The following is a 26879-nucleotide window of genomic DNA, read 5'->3' as shown; positions in this document are numbered from 1 at the left end:
TCTGAAAGCTCTGGGGCTGAAATGTGTATGATGGGGGCTCCTGCTTTGGAGAGATATCATCCTGGAAACTTCTGATTTCCTTTGTGGGTGATTTCCCCTGGATCAATAAGGACTTTTGACTTTGGTCACTGAGGTAAAATCCCCTTGGATTCTTCTGCCAAGGAATTGGGCCCATTTGCCAGGGAACAGAGCTGGACAGACAGTAGGGGCTCCTCTGCATGCATTGGACTGTGTCCAGAGAGCGCAGCACTATTCTTAGGGATGTCCTGACCCTTGATCTGGGTCCTGCTCCTAAAGGGAGGTGTCAGTGACTACAAACTTGAGGTCCCCGAGCCAGCCGCCTGAAAGTGCTGTGCAAGGAACTAATTTTCTGGAGCTGAAGGCAAATTTTAGGATTTGAGTGGTGCTTTTGGACTGGTGCAGCTGCAGGGACATAGTATATGTATGTCCTATATGAACCCTTTTGATGAGGGAGGGTGGATTGTGGTGAATCAGTGGTCCTGGTGCTGGTGTGCTGGGTAAGACTGCAGATAGGTTTAAGTCTGTATGCATAATGTGGATTTGAAGCTGAGTGCAGTCAAATCATGACCTGGTGCTATGGATGATGGCTGAATGCTAGGAGACTGATGAAGTAAAATCGATGACACAGATCCCTGCCTCAATGGGCAGCTGCTGTCATGGAGTTGCAAAGAGAACCCATGAAATGTGGTACCTCCCTCTATGTGCAACAGGCAGGGCGCAAAAAATCTGCTAGTCACAGGCTCCATCTGTAATTCTGGCAGCCAGAAATAAGTTTCTGAGACAGGCTAATAAAGCTGGATAGAAAGGAAATTCCACTGGGGTCGGAACAATGTGGACTCAGAAGTGCATTGCATTGCAAGTTCTAGCAGAACCACAGCAGTTCTGCTAGAAGGAAAGTCTGATTTCTGTTTCTTGCCCACTTGCAGATTATGGATCAACAACTCAGAACATTTTTCTCATTGCAAGCCAGTTGTACTTGAATGTGAGTCATCGATGTAAGATTCCCATAGTGTTCATATAGATACCATATTAGACCTACCCAATACTCTATAAACTGCCAGCATGATAGAATTAGCTTAGGTTTTTTCACTTGATATGCTACATCAACTTCTTTCCTTCAAAAACATATGGCTGAAACTTCCAGACATCCTGGAAGAATAACATATTTCAAATATTTTCAAATTAGTTCCCTATTTTAATAAGGCAAAGCAAAATCCTTTGCATTTTACTGACATATGCTAGAGAAGAAGAGGACTTGTTTAAAACATCCTTTCTGTCAAAGCTTTGCCAAAGTCAGGATAGCAAACCTACCAGTCTGATGAATATAAATTGCTCCTTTCTCCTTGAGACTCTTCTCAGACTCTTCTTCCCATTTTAAGGTCCATATCCAAAAGCTAGCAGATCATTAAGTGCAGAGCAACACAGAAGTCTTAAAAGTACAGCTCAAAATGTAAGGATGTAAAACCAAGGCCTCTCAGCCTTCTTCACATGATGAGCCATTGTTTTTTAGTCAAAAGGAGTCTTGTCACAGTGTGTGGAAAGCAGAGTGAATACAGTGCTTCCCTTTGTGAACTTACCTAGCCATTATTCCACACTGTGCTCAGTCATGGAACAAACAGCTCCTGAGGGCTTCCCCAGGACTGTCCCAGAAGAAGCAGGCACAGATACAAGGGAATGCTCTGCTGGCTCTTGGTGGATGGAAAAGGAAGCAGTAGTGCTTATTTGTCTACTTTGTCTAAGAAGCTGATGGTGGTCTTTTGTCTTTTTGTCTTCTCTTTGGAGAAGACTCTTTGTCACTGTGAACCAAAGCTTCATCTGAGAGAAAGTAAAAGTCCTGGTGCTTTTGTCATGCACAAGAGAGCAGCTCAAAGCAGAGGCACCTTGTTTAGATATAAATGCCTGCATGAAGTTCTGGAGAGTTCGGGGGTTTACACTGACTTAGTACAGCTCTTCTCTCACAAACAGCTGATCGACCAGCGTTGAAATACAAATTTGTTCAAGTGAAAGGAGGACTGAATCATTTCCCCTAAGCACAGATGTAGAGACGAAAACCATGGCAGTTAAGGAAAAAGATATTTTCTATTAAAAGTATCATGGATTTAAAGTCCTTTTCAGAGTGGGACTGGAACTTCACAGTGAAACTGAATTCACCAAGTGAGACTTTCTGTGCAGAAGTCCTTTTCTGTGCAAGTCCAAACTTTATGCTCTTACTTGAAAGTTTATTTCCAGCTTCTGTTCATCAGTAACACAAAGCAATAGTATCACACCTCTTTAATCTGCTTCTTTTCATTTTGTTTTTATGTTTGTTTTATTTTTTAACCTGGTACAAATAACCAGTAGCAGTAGTAAAAGCAACCACTGTTTCCTATAGACACTTGCCAGAATTAGGCAGAACTCATCTGTTTTCTCCTTAGTATTCAGATGCAGTAACAAATTCTCTGGTATTTGGTATTTTATCCTGCATCTTCCCCTAAAAGTTCAAATATTAAACATGATAACCTGCTACTGCATAACCTGCCCCAACACTACCAAGAAAATGAGGGATCTGAAGTCCTATCAAGAACATTCAATCTGCATGTAGCACTAACTCCATTTCAAATTCCTTGCTTGTCCGACCGTCTCAAAAGACAGGTAAGAGCAGAACTTGTAAAGGAAAATTATTCCATTAGAAGTATTTGATATCAATTTACTGTTACTGAAAGCATTTTTTCATGGTTATGTTTTTCTGGCAAGACACAATTTTTTCTTTTTGCTTTAATGAAACAGAGTATCTTCTACTTTGTGCAACAGTCTGTCAGTCTCCCAGGAAATATGTTCATTACTGCTGAAAAGGTGACTGCTAAAATAAATTATACTGTGGTTTTGGCATTCGAAATCTCCTGAAATGATTTTCATAAAGAATAAAATGAACACATATATTGCATTTATTTCTAAGTTGAAAAAAAAGAGCATATTTGACAAATCAATCACCAACATTTATCATGGTATCTACTCCTGTTTTAAACCTTTTTTTTCCAAGATCACAGTTTGACCTAGAATTACTGAAATAAACATTTAAATTAAAATTTAAAATTAAAGGAAGCTTGCAGTTAGCTTTTGTAATCATCAGCATGTAATCAGGAAGTTTCAGGAATCAATGTGTTTTGACTGTATTTTACAGGCTCAATTATACTAATAGCTGGGGGGCAGGATGTGGCAGAATTCCTGCTATTTTAAAGGTCTGGAAAGCTGAACTTCCATGCTGCTTGGCACTCATGACTTTTTTTTTTTCAATCTAAATTTGTATTTTTTCCATACATAATGGATTCCAGAGTGAGCCTCAAGTCCTCCAACATTCTTTCATACAAGATTTTATCTCTGTTGTTAGCAAAATCAGGTCCTAGTTTCCATCTTTCTGTCAGGCTTCTGGTTTACTACACTTGATAAATTCTTTCATTATCTGTAATGTCTCCTATTCGACATCTGAATTTCAGTCAGAATACTTTGATATTATTGAATTATCATGCCTGTCCAACTGTGTCTTGATGCCTCCCACTTACATATGTGCCCTGAGGCAAGTTTTTGTGGTATTCCTTGCATTGCAGGAATTTGGTGAATTTCCATCTGCACTCTTTTAACTATTAATAGGCTTGGAAGGTTACTGAATTACAGGCCTGATTTAAATTTTAATGAATATCCAGGAAAGAATCATGTTAGCTACACAGGATACCCAGAGAAAGGAAAAATTAATCAATGCAACAGCAAGGCACCTTTCAGATGACAACTATGTTAGACCCAGTTCTGAAACACAAACATTAAATACACATAGCAAGGTTGTAACATTCTTTTCTCTGTGACCATGAAAATCTGTATTGTAACACAGATCATAAACTACATTTTTCTGCTACTGTAAACACACACATAAACTCCCCAATTCATACCTGAACAGATGGCTGCATGTTTTACAATATCATATGTTTTTAAAATGTTACACTTTTTCTTAGTCACATAAATACAAATAAATAAATCAATAAATAAATAGAACAGTTGTTCTCAACTTTTAAAAAGAATTCATCCATTAATTTTATTACATTATTTTCTTGGAATGGAGATTTGCTACCAATATTTGCATGGCTAGACTATCTGTGAATAACCAGAAGCATGTACATATATTTGAATAATGCTAGGTTGCATATATATACAAAGAAGGTATCCTATGCATTTTACCCTATCATCAGATAGTCAGATTCAGTGTTGATATCCTAAGATTATGTGCATAGTTATTTATAGGTTTATTGGGAAACTGTTAATAAAAACAAATCCAGACCATCCCACACTAAAAAAAATTCAATTAATTCCAATTCTGTATGTTGCTCAGTGACTGTGTCACTTGGCATGTATTGTGGACTACAGGAGAAGATGTGTAGTGTGAAACAGTGAGGATCTGAGGTGCCGAAAAAATAAATTTCAGATGACCTTTACTTTGGATTAAGGGTCCATTTGTGGCTGTGGAACCCTCCTGGAATATTTCTGGAACACGGCTTTCAGATAATTACATCCATAAGGAACCCAGTTCATGTACTCCAAGACCAAGGTACTGCAAAACGGAGACCATTGGGAGGTTCATGTCAAAAGTAGAGTCCTGAATTAAAATGCCAGTATGAATAAGAACTCTCCTTCCAAGACCTGCTGGAAGCTGTTGGCAGCACATACCCTCAGATGTGTTGGCTTCACATACTGATCAAAACAATTACTGGAAGCCTTCACAAGCTCATAATTTAAGACACTGTATTCTTACACTCTGGTTTGACATCCACATGACATACAAAACAAACCTGAAGGGAAAAATCCAACTTTTTAATAATAAAGAAGGCACTAGGAAACTGATGTTCTGATCCCAGGACATTATATTTTTGGTGGTGTGGGTTTTTTCTCAGAAGAAAAGAGCCAGAAAGCTGGAAGTTGTCTGTCAGAATTCAGAATAAACCTACTATTGTGGAAGTTTAAAATCCTAATAGCTTCTATTAAATCATTGTCTATAGTGCTGAGACTCTTAAGGGGTTGTTCATGATAGACACTTTAAAAATATGTTTACCTTAGCCCTTTTTTGATAATCTCTGGACTGAGACACTTTTTAATGTGTGTTGAGATCTCAAATGTCACTGGATCAACATGGGCTATAAATGTTTCTTTGGGAGAAGGAGACTTCTAAATATTTTAAGTTTAACACAGTCCTGTTTGGACTGACTAGATGATCAGACCTGTGTATGCAATGCTTCTCTTTTATGTCCAAGGTAAAGTGGTTGCTCTGCAGCTTGGTAGCCAATAGAGAGCAGCCACCAGGAATGGTTTATTAATGTTTCCAGTGAGAGCTGGCCTAATGAATACAAACAACACAGCCACACAGGTGACGACATCTGCCTGACTACTTTTCAGACTGGGGGCAAAATCGTAGACAGAACTTGTAAGTGAATGCTTGACTTCCTGCAGAAACTGAGAAACAGAAAAGTTTTCTGATACTCTATGGCACATCAGATTCTTATTTTGGTTCATCATACACATCAAACTGCTCAATGTCAAATGACACCAATGTATGGAAATGTGCAGAGTATCCTCAGGCTCTAGCACATCCATGTGAGTGCCTAACACAGCATTCCTTCAGTCTAAACTACAGCTACTAAACAGTAACATTTCTCACTCCTCTCTAGAGATGGAGAGGGGAAGTTTTCAAGGCATAAATTACAAATTCTGAAATCAGTGGGAATTAGATGCTAAAGCTTCCATCTGTGCTATTGCATATATTTGCTGTCCATATGCTACTGAGAGTGCAGGTATGCATGTGCTGGCAGCTGATACTCAGTAACACTGCAAGATGCACATGCTGCACACATCTATCACCTTCTTTCTTCCTCTCACTGAGCACAACATCATTGACTTGACCCAACCTTCATTAAACAATTGCCAATGGCTGTTGTATTAACTTCTTCTAGTGACAGTTCATCCTAATGGCATTAGCCAGAATAAGCTGAGTAAGTCAGTCATTGTTTAAAAGACTTCAGGTAACCATCACTGTTGCTGCCATCAAAAGATGTTTTGGTTTTGTTTGTTTGTTTTTTTTTCTTTCAGATATAAAGAGTTCAGGAAATTCCTCCATTGCTGCAAGCTTCCCTGAGGAGCAGAAAGGAAGCACAGAGGACTTGCTCTACATGTACTGCCAGAAGACAACTGAGCAAGGGAAAAGGATCTCCATGTACATTTGTTAATGGATGTACACCTTATGGTAGTGGAAAAGACCCTCAGCCAATGTAGACTAGACATATACTTCTCACAGTCAAAATGTTTTAGTGAAGTGCTTTCACCAAGAGAAGCACCAGGCAGCAAAATGCTTGAACAGCAATTTAGACTGAGATGTACAAATATCTGCATGGGCACTTTAAGCTTTTATTTTTTTCACAATGCCCTAAATATTAATGTGGAAATATATTGGTACTCACAAATCTCTACACAATATTTTGCTGAAACACTTGAAGTTCCCAATTTCTGTATTTATTTTTTGCCCATCATTTGATAACTATTTACTGTTTATTATAACAAACTGTTGGATGTTGTCCCAAACACCCTTTCTGAACTTAAAGATTTCACTTTTGGCCTAATTTACAGCATCTCTGAATACCATAGGCATAAGCATGAAAAGTCAGTGCTCAGCTTTTTCAGAAAGCTGTTGTAAAAGAAGAGATATGTCTAGGAACAACAGCTGAGGAGCTGTTGGGGAATGCTGGGCAAATGATGATGTCAAATCTGTGTTGTTCAGACACTCATGTAGGATTCAGATCACCATTACTGACTTACAGGAAAGCTTTGAAAGCAGAGCACGCTGCTTAAGGCTGACTCAGAAAAGTCCAAGGATAGCCTTCAGTCCTGCAGCTTTTCCAACAGGAATGGAAGATGCAGACTAGAATGTCAAAGAGTTAAAACATGACTCAAAAACTGGAAACTTGCCTTCCTGTCCTTGTTCTCCTCTTTGATATCATGAACTAACCTTTACGTGAAATGATCACAGAATATCTCAGTTTGGAAGGGACCCATATGGATCACCAAGTCCAACTTCCTGCTCCTCACACAACTATGTAACACTAAACCATGACCAAGAGCACTGTCCAGATCCCCCTTGGACTATGACAGATTGGTGCCAGATTACTCCCCCGGGGTGTCTGTTCCAGTGACTGGACACCCACAGAGTGGAGAACCTTCTCCAAATATCCATCCTGAACTTTCCCCGATGGACCTTCATGCTATTCTCACACATCCTATCATTTCTGGTCACCAGAGAGAGGAGATCAGCACCTCTGTGTCCCTTGAGGAAGGTGTAGACTTTGTGGAGGTCACCCCTTCTCTTCTCCCAGCTGAGCAAACCAAGTGATCTCAGCTGTTCCTTGTACATCTTGCCCTTGAGACCTTTCACCATCTTGGTCCCCTCCTCTGGACTCACTCTAACAGTTTGATGTGCTTCTTCCACTAAGGCACCCAAACCAGCTCAGAGTGCTCGAGGTGAGGCTGCACCAGTGCAGAGCAGAGCAGAGCAGTCACTTCCCAGTCACTTCCCTCACCTGGCTCACTTGCTCTGCTGGATGCACCCCAGGGTACAGCTGGCCCTTTTGGCTGCCAGGGCACACTGTTGACTTATCTTCAGCTTGCCATCAACCCAAACACCAGATCTCTTTCCCCAGAGCTGCTCTCCAGCCTCTCATCACCCAATCTGTTCCTATAACCAGGGTTACCCCATCCCAGGGGGTATGCATTTGTTAAATGATGCTGATGGGACTTCCATCCCAGAACCATGGCAAAGTGCTGTGATGCCACAGTGATAGGACAGCTGCAAGAATGCCTAATGAGCTTGAAACAAGAATTTTCATTGCTCTTGTGTTTGTCTTTTCTGAATATGCAATCCCTTGGATTATTTGTTGTCCAGGCACACTAGCGTAGAGCCCCTAATCAATCAAAGTGAATCCCACTCTGGAGAAAAAAAGAGGTCCAGAAACAAACCCTCCCTATTCCACAAGGTGGAAATTGCCCAGGTGGCATGTAGTCTATGCCCAGGTGGCATGTAGTCTACATTCTCTACAGTACACTCACACTGCAAGCCAGGAGATTTTGGCTAACTTAGGCATAGTACCTCATGAGAAAGCAGATGAGTCATAGCAACTACTTGTCCCATCTCAGAAAACCAGTGTAGTAGTCAGAAAGGGAGAAGAGGTTAGCAAGCTACTTCATAAACTTATGTTAATGACATTCATTTGCTATTTTCTGGACAGTTCTCACAGTAAAATGTTACTGCAGGAGAGTTGCTCAAGGTACTGAAGGTGCTACTCAGGGGCCAAGGACTGTAGCCTTTCCTCCACACTAAGTTTATGTAAAACACAGAAAACAGGCAAGCAACAGAGCTACAGTAACCCCAATAGTATCAGTTTCACTGATCTCCAAACATACCAGAGATACAGGCTAGATATTAATTAAAAGCTTAGTCTAGTGCAAATAATTACAGAGTAAAAAGCTGAAGTGGGCAAGATTCAAATGAAATATTTTCGTGTTGGTGCCTCTGATAGTACTGGCACAAATTTCAGTGGAGAAAGTATAAGAAGTTTAAATATACTTATGCTTATAATAGAATGTATATATATATATATATATATAAATAAAATTTGTAAATAGAACTTCAAGAAGTATCCACAGTGAGAATTAATTAAAATGTAAGGCTTTTTCTAATACCAGGAAAATCTTACTGATTATGGCTGATCTTTCCACCTGCATTTCCGTCATTTTCATACTCTCATTTGCTCTCTGTTGTTGGTTTTGTTTTTTGGTGTGGAGCTGTTTTCAGATTCTTGTCAGTGAAAAGCACCATGAAGTCTGGCTGGATTCTGTGAGCCCTTTGGCATCAGGAGGAGCTGAAAGTGATCCCCAGAGTGTAGAAATAACTCATTTTAGGGTAAAAAGTTGGAGCCTGTACCTATTTGAGGCATTCCCATAAGTCCTGTTGAATGTTAGGTGTGTGTGGTAAGGAACTGTAAGAGCCAGGTTTTCACAGGGGGAAATTCTCAGCATTCTCAGGAACTTTAAAGTCAGGCATGGGTGCTCAGCACTTATCAAAATCCAGCCCTACATGATGTAGATTTTGAAACACAGGATAATTTCCACACTGGCAGTGTGGAAATGAGTTTTGATATTAGCAGTCCCCTGAGAAATCAAGACAAAAACATACCAATTTATTTGGATTTTTACAAGGAAATAGAGCATAAGCTTTATAAATTTATGTGTTTCCTTAGCACAGAGGCCTTCCTACTGAACAATACTATGATGTCGCTCAGCTGGTAAAAAAAAAAAAAAGTGATGTGCGTATGAATGATGTACTTTAAATTTTTAGTTAACTAGATTGCAAAGTTAGAGAATACAGCAGCAAACTGAATATTCATTCTACTCTGATGATATGAAGTGCAACTATGATATGAAATCAAAGGGCCATGTTCTGTAAAAAGAGATTAGCTAGTAGCAGAGGACAACAAACACAGAAATTCAAAATACAGGATTGTGCCACTTCAGCTCAAGTAGCTCTTCAACAAGGATCTCTGAGTTTGCTTTATAGGTTGCCTATATTTATCAACTAGTAATACTCAAAAATATTAGCCTTTCCACTTGTTAAAATCCAGATCAAACTGAAGTACCTGAAGTAATCATGACACCATATGTATTTCAGTCCATTTTTCTCATACATATTTATACATATGTATTTTTGGAGGAGGCTTGTCAGGGATTATTTTCCTCATTGTTGCTGCTTAAGAGGTATTTGAGTCAATTTGGGTGCTGTGGGACTTTTGCAATCCAATATTTTGCCACTTGATGGCACCAGCAAAACACTTGATCAAACTACGAGGATTTTAGATTAAGGCAGTTTGAAGCATAGATGTAAATTCTTCAAAAAGAGAAAATAAACAACCTCTTACATCAGCATAGATAAGTATATTAGAAACCTGAGAATAATTCTGTGGTGATTTCACAGTTAAATGTACAGGGCTGTGAGGTGCATTCCTCGTGACAGGTGCTCACCTGAATGGGTCATCCAGGTACACAGGCTGAGGAAGAGATCACAGCACCTTTCTAGGGATTTCCTTCCTCAACAGGAAGCAACCAGGGACTGCTGTGACTCTGTGCCCTTGTGTCAGCTATATAAGGAGGAAGGAGATTTTACAGGAGTAGGTCAAATTCTGCCCCCGTACACACTGAAAAGCACATAACCTTGGACTCTGAATGTTTGATCAGCAGATCATTAAAATCTTTTCTCTGTTTTTATGCAATCACATCTTAACCTGAAATATGCTGGGTCTCTGAAAATATTTTCATTTGTCCTCGTTTAAGCATTTTATTTCCCTATAATATTCTATTTTCTTGGTCTTTAAAATACCTTTAAATTGAAGGAAAGAATATATCCTTTAAAGCAAAAAGTAAAACCCACACACAAAAACTCTTCCACATTCATAGTCCAAGGTCTTTCAGAGCAAATAATCTTCCTGCCATTAGGAACTATTAAATGGTGACAGCCACATGGAACCTTTCCTGAAAAATGCACTCTGAGTGGTGCTAGGCAGACCTACCTGGGAGCTAATAACACTCAGTTTATTTACCTTATAGCCTGTGAGGGCTCCTTTGAGCCATTACTGTCTTTTGTGGGAAATGAATTACAAGGGATTTGCAATAACTCTTTACACTTTCATGGGCCAACAATGCCCTTGCCTTAAAGATGAGCACTATCTACCCTTGTGCAGTTTTGCACACTGGAATCAGTCACTGACTGGCTGCAGATGGGCTTTGCTCAGTGCACTGGCAGTGGGTCACACACATATGCCCTCCCAGTAAAGGTACTGGAGAAAAGTAGTTGCCTCCTCACTTCTATAGGTGTAATGGGTCCTCAGGTTCACATCAAACAAGACCACAAAAGTTGGGAAAGGTGTTGAAAAACACCTTTTAGCCACTGTCAAGAGCCTTAGTTATACACACATATCAGGATAGAGCATTGGCAGCTGTCCTCCCACAGTCAAGCCATACCAATGAGGCTTCCAGTAGGTTTAGTGACAGCATACAATGAATGAAAACTGTTTTGTTAAGTTTTTTGGGTTGGTAGCTGGTTTTGGGGGTTTTTTGGTGGTTTTTTTTTTTTTTTTTGTTTTGTTTTTTTGGTTTTTTTTTTTTTTGCCTTGTGGGTCAGGATTTAAGGCTAGGCTAAGATAAGTGGTTGCCTCCCTTTGCAAGAATAAAAGGCTGTAGAGAAAGTCAATTTATACATTTGAAACAATTTATTCTCTAGTTGTAATTTCCTTTCTGTGAAAATTGGCAGGAGTGATACATCTGATTCTCTTAATAATTTACAGAATACATGGGAAAGTAACAGGAAAGAGAAGCAAAATGTTCTCTGGCCTGATCTAGAAAAGAAGGTGAAGGTCATGAGGCGCCCCGGGCTGCATCCCTTTCAGGCCAAAACCACACTTGAGAAAAGAAAGAGATCTTTAGAGACCCCTAGCATGTGTCAGAGAGTAGGAAAGTAGCTCTAAGTGGGAGACCCTCATGAAGGTCACACAGGTTCCAATGTGTCTCTTATTACTATCACTGAACAAGTGCATCTCTCCACTTAATGCTCTGCCATCACAAGGGAAGCTGCAGAACTACTGCACAGAAGCCAGAGTGTCCATAAGGATATTCTCCCTCATGTGAAACTTGATTTATGCCTGTTTTATCAAAAAGTGATGGAAGAGTGCCCATAGTCCACTCATTGCTAGGGAAATGGGATGGTGCTCATCTGCACAACTCCCTGGATTTTTTCCGGGCCTTTCCAAACTGGAAGCATAAATCCCTCCACCACAAGCCTTGACTTCTTTTCAGTAGACAAACTCCATATGCTCTGTGGACTGAACATAAAGGGGCAGATGATATAATACTGAGCAACTGTTTCTTGTGTGATACTAGCAGACTCCAGCAAAAGTCTAATAGAACTCCAGTGAAAACAGTGCCAAATTTTAAAAAATTGCTAATATCTTACTTCATTTCTAGAAAAGGCTCTACCTTTCTTCTTTCTCTTCTGTCTTCCATTCTGGGTGGCTTCAGGCTTGATTAAACAGTATGAGTTTTAAAAATATAGCAAATATTCTAAGCAACCACCCTTAAAAATGCAAAACTTTGCTGGCTGTTACAACCTGAACTCAGAAACCTTCTCTAAATCATGGCAGTCATGAAAATGCACGTTCATCCTTATTTTATTGCTGTCTTAAGTTTAGATGTTAAAATGAAAAGTGATACACAATGGTAGTTAAGTAGTTGTGCCATGCCAGAGCTCAAAGCAAATTGACTGTCCTTATTTATGTGTATGTGTATCAGCAGTATGTCCAATTATTGCAGTGAAAAATGTAGCAAGTCACACTATAACACAACAAAACGGAAATTGAAAACACTTCTAACACAACAAAACGGAAATTGAAAACACTTCTTAGTATTTCTTTTCAATTCACATTCTGTTACAATAATACAGCTGTAACAGAATGTGAATTGAATAGAAATACTAAGAAGTATTCTACATATCTACAGCACTGGTAGTTCTAACAGTAGAAATAAATGGAAAATCAACTGGAATTATCTATGGAATAAACTTTCAGAGACTGCTGGTCTACATGGCATTTCTATAAAGTATGGCATTTCTGTAAAGGCTTCCCATTATGAAGACAGATGTGAACTTTGAATCAGAGTCCCAGTTTGTTATAAATGCAACAATATACAAATGGTTGCCATAATTCAACACTTCAAGTCCTGGTATCTTTGTAGCATCACACATTAAAAATAGATCTTTTGTTCAGCTCAGCTGAAGCATGAGTTGTGCTGGCACAGCAATTTGTGAGATATCACACCTCATGTTGATTGCAGTGAGTCCCATAGCATCACAGCACAGATTTCACAATGAAGTGCATGACTTGTGTATCTTGTATCAGAATGTGTGAATAAAATTGATCTGGCAGTTGAAATTTATCTTTAAAACACCCGTGTTAGTATGGAAAGAAATAAGCACACGACTGTATTTAAACTCTTTTTTGTGAAGGGACTTATCTCCTCTTTGTAACTGCAACATCTATCTTTACATCTATCTTTTACAATTCAATGATGGAGTGGCCCAGCTGCACCCTGAGTCACAGATGACTTGGAGAGAGCTTGGGTGCAGCTCCATGTCAGAACTATGTCATTAACCAAGCTACTGAACAAACCCCAGCCATGGGAGGAATAGAGCTCCTGTAGGAACTGCTAAGGCTGAAATGAAGGAATCCCTGCAGGGCCTATTAACATCCCAACAATTCTATGTCCTCCATCTGAGCAAGTGGAGGAGTCCTAAGAAGTTACCATCATCTCCTGCTTGGAAATGAATCTGGGACATCACTCTTCCCATTGAGGAAAACAAGGGGTTTTGGCAATATGCAGGTTTTGGTATACAGCTTTTAAGAAACATTGTGTGACAATGTACAAATAATAAAGCTTAAAAAAGGGCTCTCATCTGACAACATCTCCTACCCATTTACAATAAAGACCCTTTGAAGCAAGGGGTCAGATAAGCCTTTCTGGTAGATAAGCCTTTCTTATGAAATACACAAAATTCTGGAGTCTACGTAAACTACTTAGATTAGCCCAGTAATACTTCAAGCATGTGTTTTATTTTTTATTATACCAAAAAGAACTATTAAGCAAATAATTACTTTTTCAACCTTAGATATTTTTCTGACTTGGTAAAATTGTCAAGAGACTCTTAGCTAGGCTTAGTGATTAAATTCTTGCCCTTTAAAGTTAGTGGGTTTTTTTGCTTGCTTTGAAATAATTAAGTCTCCAAGGTAAAATATAAATAATGTATTAGCATGATATGAAGAGGTAATTTCTCTGCAAGTATAAAGAGGGTATGTTTTTTGTTTTGCATTACTGATAAAAGGAATTTTTTTAATTTCTTTTTTGTACTAATAGTACATACGATTGTTAACTAATATAGACCTTATTACACAAAAGTCTAAGGAGATAGATTTTTTTTCCTTCACTCTGTTTCAGAAAGACATTCCACACATCGCGTGTTCTTGATGTCTTTTCAGTCTTTGGCACCTGGCAACACAAAACATTCCTCATGTAATGAGTGGTGTCAGTAAGAGCACTGCCTGCACTGCTTATACATTTTTTCCCTAATATATATTGATTGCACTAATTCAGATAAAGGGTGGGAGATGCAAATGAGAGTGGGTCACTTCAGCTAAGCTGTTACATTTCTTCCCTAACATAGGCTTCCCAAACCACCAGACACTTTGCCTAGGTACATTTCACCTGTATCTTACCTTTCCTTAATGAAATAAAAGGGCAAGTTGTTCTTCTCTCAGTCAGAATTGCACAGTGCAGGCTCCTTGGCAATAAGCAGCAGCAACACTATGAGGCACAAAAATCTCTCTATTGAACAAAGCATGCAAAGATTAGGTCTAAAAGATTAGCAGTGTTTACTTAGCATACACACTCTCCTAACAAATACTGATCTTGCTGACTTGCCTATGGGCTAATTGGGTTTTCTTGGCTGTGTTATTCATGGCCTCTTTACCTAATGTGAAGTGTCTAAGAGCAACTACAAAGCACAACTTCTCTCTCATAAAGCAGATTTATGAGAGAGAAGCCTCAGAAAAGTCCAGCTTGGTAAGACCTCGTTATGTCATGACACACAGCTCCAGGAACTGAATTAATCTGGCTCCTGGACAAGACATGACTTTGCTTTACACAGCAGCTGGGGGGAGGTGTTTGCTCTCAGCAAGCTGCTGTATGCAGTGGTGCTAAAGTTAAATGAATCCAAACAGGGATTCATTTAACAGGCTGGTATTTCTTACTGGAATAAACCACCACGTTAGTTTTCCTCCAATTTCATGATTCTCCTGATTTTATTAAGTCTTAAATTACCCTATCATTAAAAATTTATAGCTGAAAAGAACAGCCACAGGAACATGGGCACTCCATGAAATGCCAGTTCTCAGTATCCCATAAAATCTCCAGTTTAGCTTTATCCTCCTTCCTCACAGAAATAAATGTCATCTTAGAGACAAATTTTGATTACACAAGCACAAACTCAGTTACTATTAATTGAAGCTGTGCAAGAATCTTAAATTCCCTTAAGCCACATAAAAGTAAATGAGAATCAGTATGATTGATCATGTAAAAAAGCTGGAAGGGCAGCATCATTGGAAATTCTTGCTTGCAGGGTGCAAGCAAAAGGGGATTAAAAAACTAAGATATCACCTTTTTGATTCTCACATCTCTCCCCGTTCTTGCAAAGTGTTATATTTAATCCAAAGCTGAGTGAAATGTGAAATGTGAAATAAGGAAATTTTCTTTCTTTCTGTCCTTCTTCCTGAAAATTTAAACCAACCCAAGATCATTGTGCCTGCCATTTTCCCCCTCTTATCCCTACCCTACACACATTTCTAGGTACACCATGCTCCCAAACTTCACATCACTTGAGGGTTGAGACACTGGAATCAATTCAAGCAGTCATCAACCTTTCCATCCCAGTATCTCTAGCAAGACTTTTGACATGGTTGTTCTGAGGAAGACCAGAGGTAAGAGAGAACTCTGCTGGCTTACCCTTTATTCTTGAAACTTACTTAAAACCACTATGGCAGCTGTGACTCTTTTCTGCTGAAGTTTAACAGAATCTGACTACACCAGTGATCAAGGGAAGCACCTTGGCTTAAACTAACAGCACCTGTATGTGCTGTTAGTTGCAGTCTCATGGAGGATGTCTCAGCACTGAGAATAAAGCAATCTGTGGCCCCCTTGTAGCCTCAGAAGCCAAGAGAGCTATTAGCACAGCTGCCATTCCCCACATAAGTTCATGGATCACTTAGTGTGTCTGATATCTTCTGCCAGACAACTAATTCTCTACAGTTCAAAACAGGGAAAGAAAAATAAAAAAAAAAAAATAAAATCAGTGGGACCCAAAAGTAGCATTTTTTGAGCCAAAGTCATGCCTGCCACCTGCACTGGGGTCAACAGAAATACCCATGGAATAAGAGCTGAATGATTTAAAACATTTTATCACTACACAAGTAGTAGAACAAGATCCAGAGAGAAAAAACAATTCTTCATATCCTTTATGAAGCCTGAGATGAAACCCTAGACATTCACCATTTGCAGAACATTATGTAAGCCATCATGAGGTATTTGTTTTTAACCCCTGCAGCATCTTACCCTGAGAGTGTTTTACATCAAATATTAGAGGAAAAGGGCATGAAATTATTGTTCTTAACTGACAGGAACTATGTTTCAGAAGACTTCAAAGATCATCTTTGTGAACTGATGAGGAGCACTTGGCAGCTACTGACTGCACAGGGTTAGGGGGAATTTGGGACAGGAAAAACCAAGCATGTCTGTGTGCCACGGCAGTGCTTATAAGGAAAGGTTTGGCTGCAATGGTTTGGAACAGAAAAAGCACATGCTGGTGTGGATAAGAAGCTTTTCAGGAAAGTAAAAGCTGATAATGTTAAGTGGGAGGTCAATTTGCATTAATTAGCTGCCATTCTCAGTCACTACAATGCTGTACTGTTATTTATATAATTAGGTACATGAGTGATTTTTAGTGAAGTATTTGTCCATCCAAAACCAAAATCCTTCCACAGAATATGTAGTGCTAGTAGTAGTAATTTTTAGTCAGTTTTCACTGATCAGTGGTCAATTTAAGAAACACTAATCATGTGTGGAGGTGGATTAACAAAGCCTATTTTTGCACAACAGGAGGATCACCAGAGACCAAAATCTATTTCCAGCAACATTTAACAGGTTCAGAATTATCAGCTAAGGGGACAGTTACCATAGGCACTTAGGAAATACTTTAATTTCATTTGCTGTTCCCTCCATATGTTTTGACTTTCTCAGAGACTGGGACACTCCAGTTCTCATGGCTGAAGGAGAAATCCCTGGTTAAATACAGATAACCCAGACTACAGCCCACTGACTTTTACCAACAGAAAATTGTACTTAAAAGCTTTGTGTCTTTTCCACATGTCTCCTTTACAAAACTCATAATATCTCTTATGTAATTAATGCTGGCAGCATCATTGTGAGGTAAATAAGGAAACAAGAGGCAGAAAGACTGGAGAGAGAAAAAGTGGTGACAGAAACAGGGTTGGAACTAATTCCACTGCAGTTTTATTTTTAAAAGACATCTAGAAAAACTTAGTTATTCCTGATGGTGACATTAGGGGTTCAGAACAAGCTTCACAATTCAATAAGTTTTAGAGTCTGCTGTTCCTGTTTGTAAAATCATGCACAGAAAATGAAATAAGAACCTTCCCTGCTGGTGTCTGAATCATTCCAGAACTCCTGCAGTTGGCAATGGCAAGGTGGCCTTCTGCAAAGGCAGCTTTTTTCTGATATAAGATTGAGCTCTCTGCTGCCTGTCACCACCTCTTTGCCTGAGACAATTAGATTTCCAGATTTAGTGGCGCAGATGATCATGTAGAGTACTTCCACTAAGACTTTATCACTTATCACTGGGTTAATTTATGATGATAAAAAAGCTGATCTGGTCTAATCTTGCTGATTTTGTACCAAAAGAGTGAGTTCTGTTTGCACATCCATCAGACCAGTTTCCAAAGGCAAAACAGACATTAGCAACAGCTCACAGAAAGCACCTCTCCCACCATCACAGCTGTCTTTATAGTGAGCGTTCATCTACAGCTAAAAATGCAGATCCATCTGTCATTCTGATCCATGCACACACTGTTTACAGATGTGGCAATGGAAACAATAACAAGCAGTTTATTTTAAGGCAGTTTATAATCGTAACTACTACCAAAAAAAGCTTACAAAGCTTTCCCTGCCTGCCATATGTGACTACCATGAGAACTTGATTCCAAGTTATTTGACCCAAGTTCAGCATAAGTACATACCTGTTGAAACTTCCACTTGAGTACTAATAGTGCAGCAAATATATTTTCCCACCAGATTTAAATTTTATTATCATTTGCTAAATTGATAACTGAGGGAGAGGAGGGTAATCACATGTTATTTCAAGTATTTAAAATAGTCTTCCTATACAGCACACATATTTGTTTTATACTTTACCTGTTTCTTCTTGTCCTTCAGCTTTCCAAGCTTGTTGAAGAAAATGGTCAAATATATTTTTCAAATCCACCAAGGACAGTGGTACCCAACCCCGTTTAAAGAGCTCGAATATAACTTTTCTCCAGTAATAATCAATATGCTACAAAACACTGAAAGGGCTCTGGAGATCACAACATACAGTCAGGTCTTCACAGGTAAGCAACTTTTATTAAATTAATTTAGTTGGGATAGCAATGTGAGACCACAGATTGTTAGGCCCTAAATTACTCAGAGACACCGATTTTTTTTGTCATTTAGTAACAAAGGACACATAAACTGTAGATTTTCTGAGGTTTTTCAGGGGGATTGTGGATTACTCTGATTTTCCTAACCCATAAAAATGTGTGACAATAAAGCATGTCTCTGTTTAGGAAGAGTTCCAATATACTGCCTTATATAAAAGCAGTTTGCAGATTGACTGGACAACTAGGTGGAGACACAGAACTAATAAATACTGGATTTACTAAGAATCTCACACTTCCACCATAAGTAATACTGGCAAGAGTATTATCAGAATCAGCTGGCAGAATTAAGCCTTCTCTTTGACAATACTTAAGCAGGCAAAGCTCACTCTAAAGCAGAGGCAAAAGTTCAGAATACTAAATCAGTCCTGACACAGCAGGTTGACAGAATGGATTAATGGCTTCTTTGGGGTTTGCAGAAGGGGAAGTTACTGTGATTATCTGCTTACTTTTTATCTTACTCTTTTAACTCAGCACCAACACACAACAGAAATTCAAAAGACCTTTAGCCTTGAGCAGTATGTGTAACAGTGTCTATAAAATGAGTTGGCAGCTGTCATGTGAATGGGGACAATCAGGACAGTCTGACTGAACTCACCAATTTACTGTCCTTATTGCATTATGTGTTTGATAAGTGACTTATTACCATTGCAGAATACTGCTTCCTTACTAACCACAGCAGTTTAAGTTTGGCAGAGTTTCTATGATTTATAATCTTCCACTGGCATGAGTGACTTGTCTTTCTTCCTCCAGGGTGCATAAATAACACTGGCAAATTCTATTTTAATGCCAAGATTTACTCTTAAGGATTTATAAAACTATATTGAAAAGCTCTGTGTTTGTTGTCTTCAACACTTTTTATATTCTCTGTGACCTGTTTAAAAGTGAAAAGATATTATCTGCATTAAATGCTACTCATGCAAGCAGAGCATAATGTGGTATATAAGCAGAGCAAATCAAGTGGAGAGTTGTGTTTTGCTAATGCCTCATTACTTGTGATGGCTTTATATACACAGTTCTGATTGATTGCAACTCTAAGCAATTGTAACTGACTAAGCAATTCTGCAGGTAAAACAGAAGGAGCACATTCCTGCTCTGCTGGCTTTATAGCACTTTGTCCTAGGGTGACTACACCAGAACACACTTCCAGATTCAAACTGCATGGACTTAAATAAAGCAGGGCAACTAAGTAAGATGCTGTCATTTTTTTAGTTATAGTCCCAAGTGGCCCTGGATAAGAAGTCCCCAGATTGTCCTGCTTTTCTTCTATTGGATTAAAACAAATCCAGGTAAGGAAATCCCTTCTGATTTACATTTTACATTTTCTGATGCATTTATAAATTTCTGAAAATTGAATCTCTGTATCTGAAATGGAAAAGCTGTCTAACTTTTTTTTTCCAATGTGATGAAGGAAAAAAAAATGGTTTGCTTTATGATAATGAACACTTCAAAGAACATTTTCAACAGTTTGTCTCTGGAAATGAAAATCCAGACCAGCACCTCACATAATTCAAAACTGAGCAGTTTTATTGCCCTCTGGCTTCCAAAGTGTGATTGGCAGAGGCGTATCCTGGGCCATGGTGATTTACCTGAACAACACTCATCCACTTACAGCATACATATGTTGAATATCAAACACAGAGATTGTTCAGCACAGTAACTGCTGAAGTTCATTCTTTGGCTATGGGGCTTAAATGTACTTTATGTTTGAACAGTTCCTTTGGCTCTGCACCAGCATCTAAAGCCTAAACAATGTAACAGATTGATAAAGGTTAACAGTATGTGAGCAGTGGATCAAACTGTGGTTGAGAAAGCTAGAAAGTCACATGCAAGTGAGCATCCTAAAACCACCTGCAACTGTTCCTAAAAGAAGTTAAAAACACACTAATTTAAGTCACCATTTACACTATCACTCATATGAGAAGAAAGATGCTTATAGAAGAAAGAAAAAAGCACAAGACATCTATACCCATTTATATCTTATGCACCAGGGTAGAACAGAATATTTAGTTCTCCAAAGCATAAAGAGTGACTCTGAGCTCCCTATATGACAGGGCAGTAGTGAAGGTCTGGGCTGTTTCTCTTAACTGAGTGACCTCTAACTGCGCCTTTTCAGGGCAGTCAGGGTCAATGGTCTGCTAAAATAAGCAGTCCCTGCCAAGAGACATAGATGGCAGTATAAATCCTGCTACGTTCTTCATACAGAAACACTTCTGCTGGTCTGTCAAAAGTGACACCTCCAGAAGGGTGCACTGCATACTTACTTCAAGGTGAATATCCCCATGAATCAATTCTGCAAAAGCAATACTCCTTCAGAAGCCTTCACCTGTACTCAGCATTCCCACTGTTGTCACCAGCTGCTAAGGCACAATGCTGAGTGAAATAAAAAGAGCAGCCAGCCTAGGTCAGCAGTGCAAAGTGACAGAAAGCACAGACCACAAATGGGATGTCAGCCACAAGCAGGACACTCTGTCTCAGACATGCTACCAGAAAGTTCCTTATCTTGATTCAAGCCCCACAATAAACAACCTTCTGAAAATCACTGACATGTTGCAAAAAAAAGCATTGTAGAAGTGGTAGCTTTCGGGAAGACCCAAATTTGAACACCTTCCAAAATCTGCATGTTCACTTTCCTACGAAGACTTCAACCCAGATATTTGGATCAACATACAATATTGAAAAACCCAGTTAGGCTAAGTAAGCCAAGCTTACCACTGGCTGTAAAGCATGAAGAAAGTGGAATTTTTTTTTTTCACAGACTTTGCCATCAAGAAACATGTCTGCCTGCATGGAGACCAGAGGATGGGCAAGGAGAGATAACACGGCCTGAATGGATCCCCAGCTGTGAAGTTCCTCAGCTCCAGACAGGACCGATGGAGCTGCAACACTCCTTCTCTATGACAGCAGCACAAAAACAGGTACATGATTCTGTAAAAGGAGAGAGAAAAAATCCTCACAGATAACAGTACTGAAAGAGACACAAGAGCTATGGTTTCAATGATTTTTTTATTTCTTTAACTGATGCATTTTTTAAAAAAATGGAGTAACAAATAAAAAGAACTTCAATACAAATTGTCTGGCCTTTCCCAGGGGAACCATAATAAATTCAAACAGTAAAGAGAAGAGCAATTAGAGTAGCCCAGGACATTTTAGAACACTAGAAAAGCTTGAGCTAGAGGCCATGAAAACATGACTACTCTAGAGAAACACATTAGTGGGATAAACACTGGTTTGGAAAGAGTTGGTTCATTAAAGGCCAAATGGATTAATAAATGAGCATTACAGTCTGACTGGGAATAAACTTAGGGTGGGTATGGCAAGATGATTTTTAATGTTCATAGCAGGGAGCTTCAGGAATAGCTGAGGATCAGAAGAGGCTGAAAGAAGAGGATCAGAATAGAGGCTACTTCCATTTATGAAAGGAGCCATGACACAGTTGCCAACAACAGCTGGGGACCAGCGTTACAGGCCCAGTAAGGCTCTTTGCAGGTCCTCCCTAACACCAAACTTCCATGTCAAAAGGATCTTGTGCTACTCTGCAGGGGGTCAAATGCCAACAGAGACAGCACTGCTGCACACACATGGGGACAAACATGATTCTTATGGGCCATGGTGTCTCTTTGTGCACAGAACATTCCCAAAGTCTCCATGCTCTAAGGCTGACTGGCCTCTGCAAACACATTCCTATGTCAGACTATTGTGGCATGTGTTTCACACTCTTCTCTCTCCTTTTTTCACTCATTGTCTGAGACAGGAATGTTTCAGAGAACTGGAAAGGCCACAGAGACTGTTCAAACTGAAGGGAAGTCTGGTAGAGGGAGAACGAGATTTAATAGTCCCTCCAGGGATTTGAAGAACCTTTAGGATGAAGCAGGAAAGCTACCAAAAACATGTAATCTGTTATTAGGAGTCAGGCCTAAATGGCTGAAAGTGATAAATATAGTAGCCAGAGATTAATAATGAGCATTAACTTGGGGGTTATAAAAAAAATTAAGATCAAGAGATAAGGAAAGAACAGTCCTGCTGCCATGTTGTGGTCACAGAGCTGTTCTAGACTCCTGAGAAGTGTGAACAAAAATCAACTAAACAAAACAGTCCCCAGATACAATAGATTTAAGTATCTTGAGTAATTTTGTAAAGATTTTTGAGAATAAGGAAACTTTTGTGGAAAGCTATCTCAGAATGCAAAGAATACACTTAAATTGCTATTTTCTGTGTGCTGACAGATTTATGATGCCGCTATTTAGATTTCAGGGACATAATATTGGAGCAGCTTTTTCAGGAACAGCTCATATTGGTTCAATGCATATCTTCAGAAGCTGCTGCCACGTGGGGATTAGAGAAGCAGAAACAGCATGCAGACATTCATTAGGGGCTTTTTAAACTCTCAAATAAAAGAGGAATTATTCAGTTGTTTCCTAAAGAGAACCTGAGGAGGGAACAAAATACCATTGTGCTTTTCATTGAGAATTTTTTCATTGCATTCTTCTAAGCTGTCCCATCAAGGAATTAGATATATTCCCCTCTCCCTTCAAGCAAATCACCAGAGTTCAGGAGACTGGCAGGATCTTACCCTGAATGCAAGGCTCAAACAGAACCTTGCTTCCAGCTAATCCTTATCAACAAAAAGCAAAAAAGTTTGGGAATATGATGAAGGCAAAAGGATTGACATAATTTTTTAAAAGCCTTAGAGATGTGTCCTAACAGCATAAGAAAAACATCATCCACACTAGCAGTTTGGATTAAGTGTTCTCAGAGCTCTGAAACTCCATGCTTTAGGATTATGAACTCATCCTGGGTAGTTTTTTGTGTCTGCAAAACATCCAGCATTCATCACTGTCAGAAACAGCACTAAACCCCTAATCTGGTCTGATAGAACACTTGACACATACCTGAAGTCTGATGTAAAAAGAAGCAATGAAGCTGGGCTATTAAAATCTGATTCTAAAACTACCAGCCAGGTGATTACATGGTGACCAAAGTCATGAAAACTTGGCACAACAGGCAGCAAAACAAGCATAAGATCCTTACAGGGAGGAAACCCACCTCTCCACTGACAGAAACACCCCATGTGTTCCACCACCTGCAGGAGTGACTTCCTCTCTAGGAAGAAGACAATCCATGAATGTGCTGTCTTGGGACTTGGTCAGGCTTCACATTCCACAGCTCCTGCTGCTGCTGTACACAGAGGCCGCACAGCTCTGCAGAGAGCTGGGTTTACACTTACAAGAATTAAGCCTGCCAAAGCACACCGATTCCCTTTCTGTCAGAGAGTGGATAGAAAATCACCACTTTATGGCCTTATCTCTATTTATGTTATAAAAGGTTTCTCCTTTGAAAATTCTAAGGCGAGCAAAGCTTTTCTTTTTAAGATTCTCATGTGACTCTTGGGACCACACTAGTGCTCATATTTCAAGCAATGTTTTCCTGTCTGGCCTATACCTTAGACACAAGAACTGCAAAGGCTTTAGTAGGTTACATTAAATTAGCACATCATCATTACATAACGAGAGCTAACCATACAAATCTCCTTACGAAAGGACTCTTAAAATTAAGCTTTTCTTGGGGCTAAGTTGATGCTTTGGAGACTAATCTCAGAATACCTGAATTTAGGCTGTTGCAGAGGTGCTTCTCACTCTACAGCTTGGATTAATCAGAAGACTATATCCTAGCTGATCATGTGAGAGGACAGTAATCATTGGCTCCTACAGATACACAAAGCAAATGTGTTATCAATGTAACTAATTGTCATCCCCTCCAAAGAGGATATTCCAGAAACTTTTTCCAACTGTTTGATTCATTACAAAGAAAAAAAATATATGGAAAATGGGGTAGTTTTGACCAACTACTTGCCATCCAAAAGTTGAAATTGAGGCCAGTAAAAATTACTGTTACTGTAGCATGTTTTTTGTCAGATGCAATTAGACAATGTTCAAGGACAATAATTATACCTCTATTATTTTAAGCTTTCCAGTAAGCTATGGCAGGCTCCACAACAGCATAAGACTAACTCTAGAGTTAAAAACATAATGGACTTGATAAAACAATATCCTTTCATTTGCCTTTCAGTTCTTGAAGCCCTAAAGTTAATTCTGAAGTTCTTTTCCAAAAGAAACAGTTATGTCTTTAAGAAAAGCTGAACTTCTGAAAAATTGCTGGGTCCTGAATCTTTCAAATGTGAACGTCCTTCTTGGTGAACTTAATTAACTTTGCCCTTGAACTAAAAAAGTTTGTTTTTTTTTTTTTTTCCTAAATTGCTATCTTGAATCACCTCTCTTTTTAACCTGCTTTCATTATGGGAACTGGATTACAAGGATTCAGAATGATTTATGATTTTTCTGTTAGTAAACCAGAAGTTGATGCAGTCCCATCCTAGGACAAGTCTTGCATTCAGTCCTTTCTTGCTATTCCATGCTTCAGTGCAAATTACCCCAACTTCATGCACTCACTTCATGCACTTCATGCACTCACTACTCCTCTGTACTCATGCAAACAAGATGCCTTTGTTGTGACACTTGAATCAAATCATCATCTCATTACAGAGCAGTTGTATCCCACCACAACTTTTGAGGCCCAAGGTTATTTTTCTGTGAGCCCACAGATAAGAAGGCATCTATCAGTCTGCAGGGAGCTACTGGGGCAAGTGCTTGAGCAGGGCAACCCTGTATCTCCACACAGTGAAGGCAGGTATTGAGTCAATGTGCTCAGTTTTGGGTCTGTGTTTGTTGTAAGTGGCAAAGAGTGACTCTGAACCCTGGATCTCCTTATCTACCAGGCCAGATGAATGACAGAGACTTCTACCTACCCCAGTCCTGGGGACACTTTATCATACAATAAATGGCTGCTGAATAAATCTTCATGCCTGAGGCTTAGAACCACAGCATCACAGAATGGTCAAAGTACTTTGCTATTTTCACACCTGTTAAACTCATCAGTAAATTTATTACTCAGTAAGCCATGGTATTATAATGGTTGTGCAATTGATTCAGCTAGGAAAGCTTGGCAATCTCCCAAGCTTCCCACTCTGCTTCCCACTCTGGCTGGATTGGCTGCTGTCTCTCCCTGTGCCTCCTGTGATTTTTTTTACAGCTCATCATGATGCTGAGCAGCATTGCCTCACCCTGTGCCTAAGTGGAACCTACAACATCCTGGCCAGGCAATTCTCATTACTTGGCACTTAAGAGACATTCTTATGTCCCTTAGTGCCAAGTAGTTGTTTTCACAGTTTCACAAAACTCACTCTCCAAAAACACAGGAACAGCAGAAAGAATTCCAAGTTCTGCCTTCCTCTGTCAAGATCAGTTCTTTCAACTGCCACTCTATACATTGGCTGTGGAAAATATTTTTATGTCCCGCTCCCAAATAATTTGTCTTTATAACATAGGAATGGGATAATACATCATCAGTTCTTTTAAATGTGGGAATAGCTTTTTCCTTTTCAATAATGGCAATTAAGCATTGAATGCAATCCAGATACTCAAGTCAATGTAACACTTGTCATTAAAAAAAAAAAAACACAATATTGTCAGAGATGACTGCACAAAAAATAAATACACTGCCACAAGAAATTATTAAAAGCAGTCCTTAAAATAAAATCAAGAATTGTTGGGTAAAATATTACACAAAAGTAGATGTTAGGCCAATATTTAGCTTTGTCCTAAGAAGGAATACAGTCACCTTTAGGAACTGCAGCATCTCAGAGACTGCCCTTGCAACTGTTTAAAGCAGTAGCAAAATTGGCTTCTCTGTTTTAGACTGTATAAAACACAATAAGCAGTAGAGATTAGAGGCACACCATTCATCAGGCATTTTTGTTTCCTTTTGAGTCTCTAATGCTTTTCAACTTTGTTCCCTGTCTGTTTGGGTGTGCAGGTTCCTGTCTTCCCCCAGAATAGCCTGTAAAAGACATAATAAAGATAAGGCCAGCAGCATATTCCAAGTGACAGGACTTGTACCATAGAAGTGTTGGAAAGTAACCCTAAACCCATACGTTTGCCACTGTGGAATATTCCTTTCTGAAGGATACTAGCATAAAAAACTTTTCAAGCTCAGCCCAGAATAACTCTTTTATCTTTTTAAACTGGGCTATGAAAAACCTGGGAAGAGATATACCTTTCTCCCAAACAATTCCAAAGGCAAATCAGAAGAAAGAAGAAAAAAAAAAACAAACCTGCAGGTTTTCTGAACTGCTTCAGTACAATTTAGAAATCATAATGGTGTAAATCAGTCAGTACTTCTTTGTGATGGGGTAAGATTTATAACTCGGGTCATAACTCCAACTCTTTCTTAAAACCAGCTCACACCACAATGACTCCAGCACAAATCACACACTCCCCAGTGCTGGCACAGTTTGCTGATAACCAGCAACAGCTCAGGGTTGTCCCACTTCCACATGGTAAGGAGAAGAAAACAAGGTAGTCAAGCTGCTCAGGGATG

At 39.2% G+C, this 26879-nt stretch overlaps 1 protein-coding gene across 1 annotated transcript; it reads left to right on the top strand.

Annotated features, from left to right (window-relative positions):
* Positions 1 to 453: 453 nt before the first annotated feature.
* On the top strand, positions 454 to 21406 carry C1H7orf31 (chromosome 1 C7orf31 homolog). The gene is given in 15 exon segments (XM_036396438.1): positions 454 to 518; positions 2499 to 2625; positions 2627 to 2652; positions 6127 to 6241; positions 6244 to 6305; positions 9329 to 9404; positions 11421 to 11590; positions 15472 to 15656; positions 16831 to 16901; positions 18184 to 18257; positions 18259 to 18356; positions 20560 to 20563; positions 20649 to 20808; positions 21024 to 21084; positions 21087 to 21406. Coding segments are annotated over 15 exon segments (1614 nt in total).
* Positions 21407 to 26879: the final 5473 nt, after the last annotated feature.

Source organism: Molothrus ater, chromosome 1 (assembly GCF_012460135.2).
Source record: "Molothrus ater isolate BHLD 08-10-18 breed brown headed cowbird chromosome 1, BPBGC_Mater_1.1, whole genome shotgun sequence".
In the NCBI taxonomy this organism is placed as follows: domain Eukaryota; kingdom Metazoa; phylum Chordata; class Aves; order Passeriformes; family Icteridae; genus Molothrus; species Molothrus ater.
Note: the sequence above shows the minus strand (reverse complement) of the source record. Positions and strands in the feature narration are given on the sequence as shown.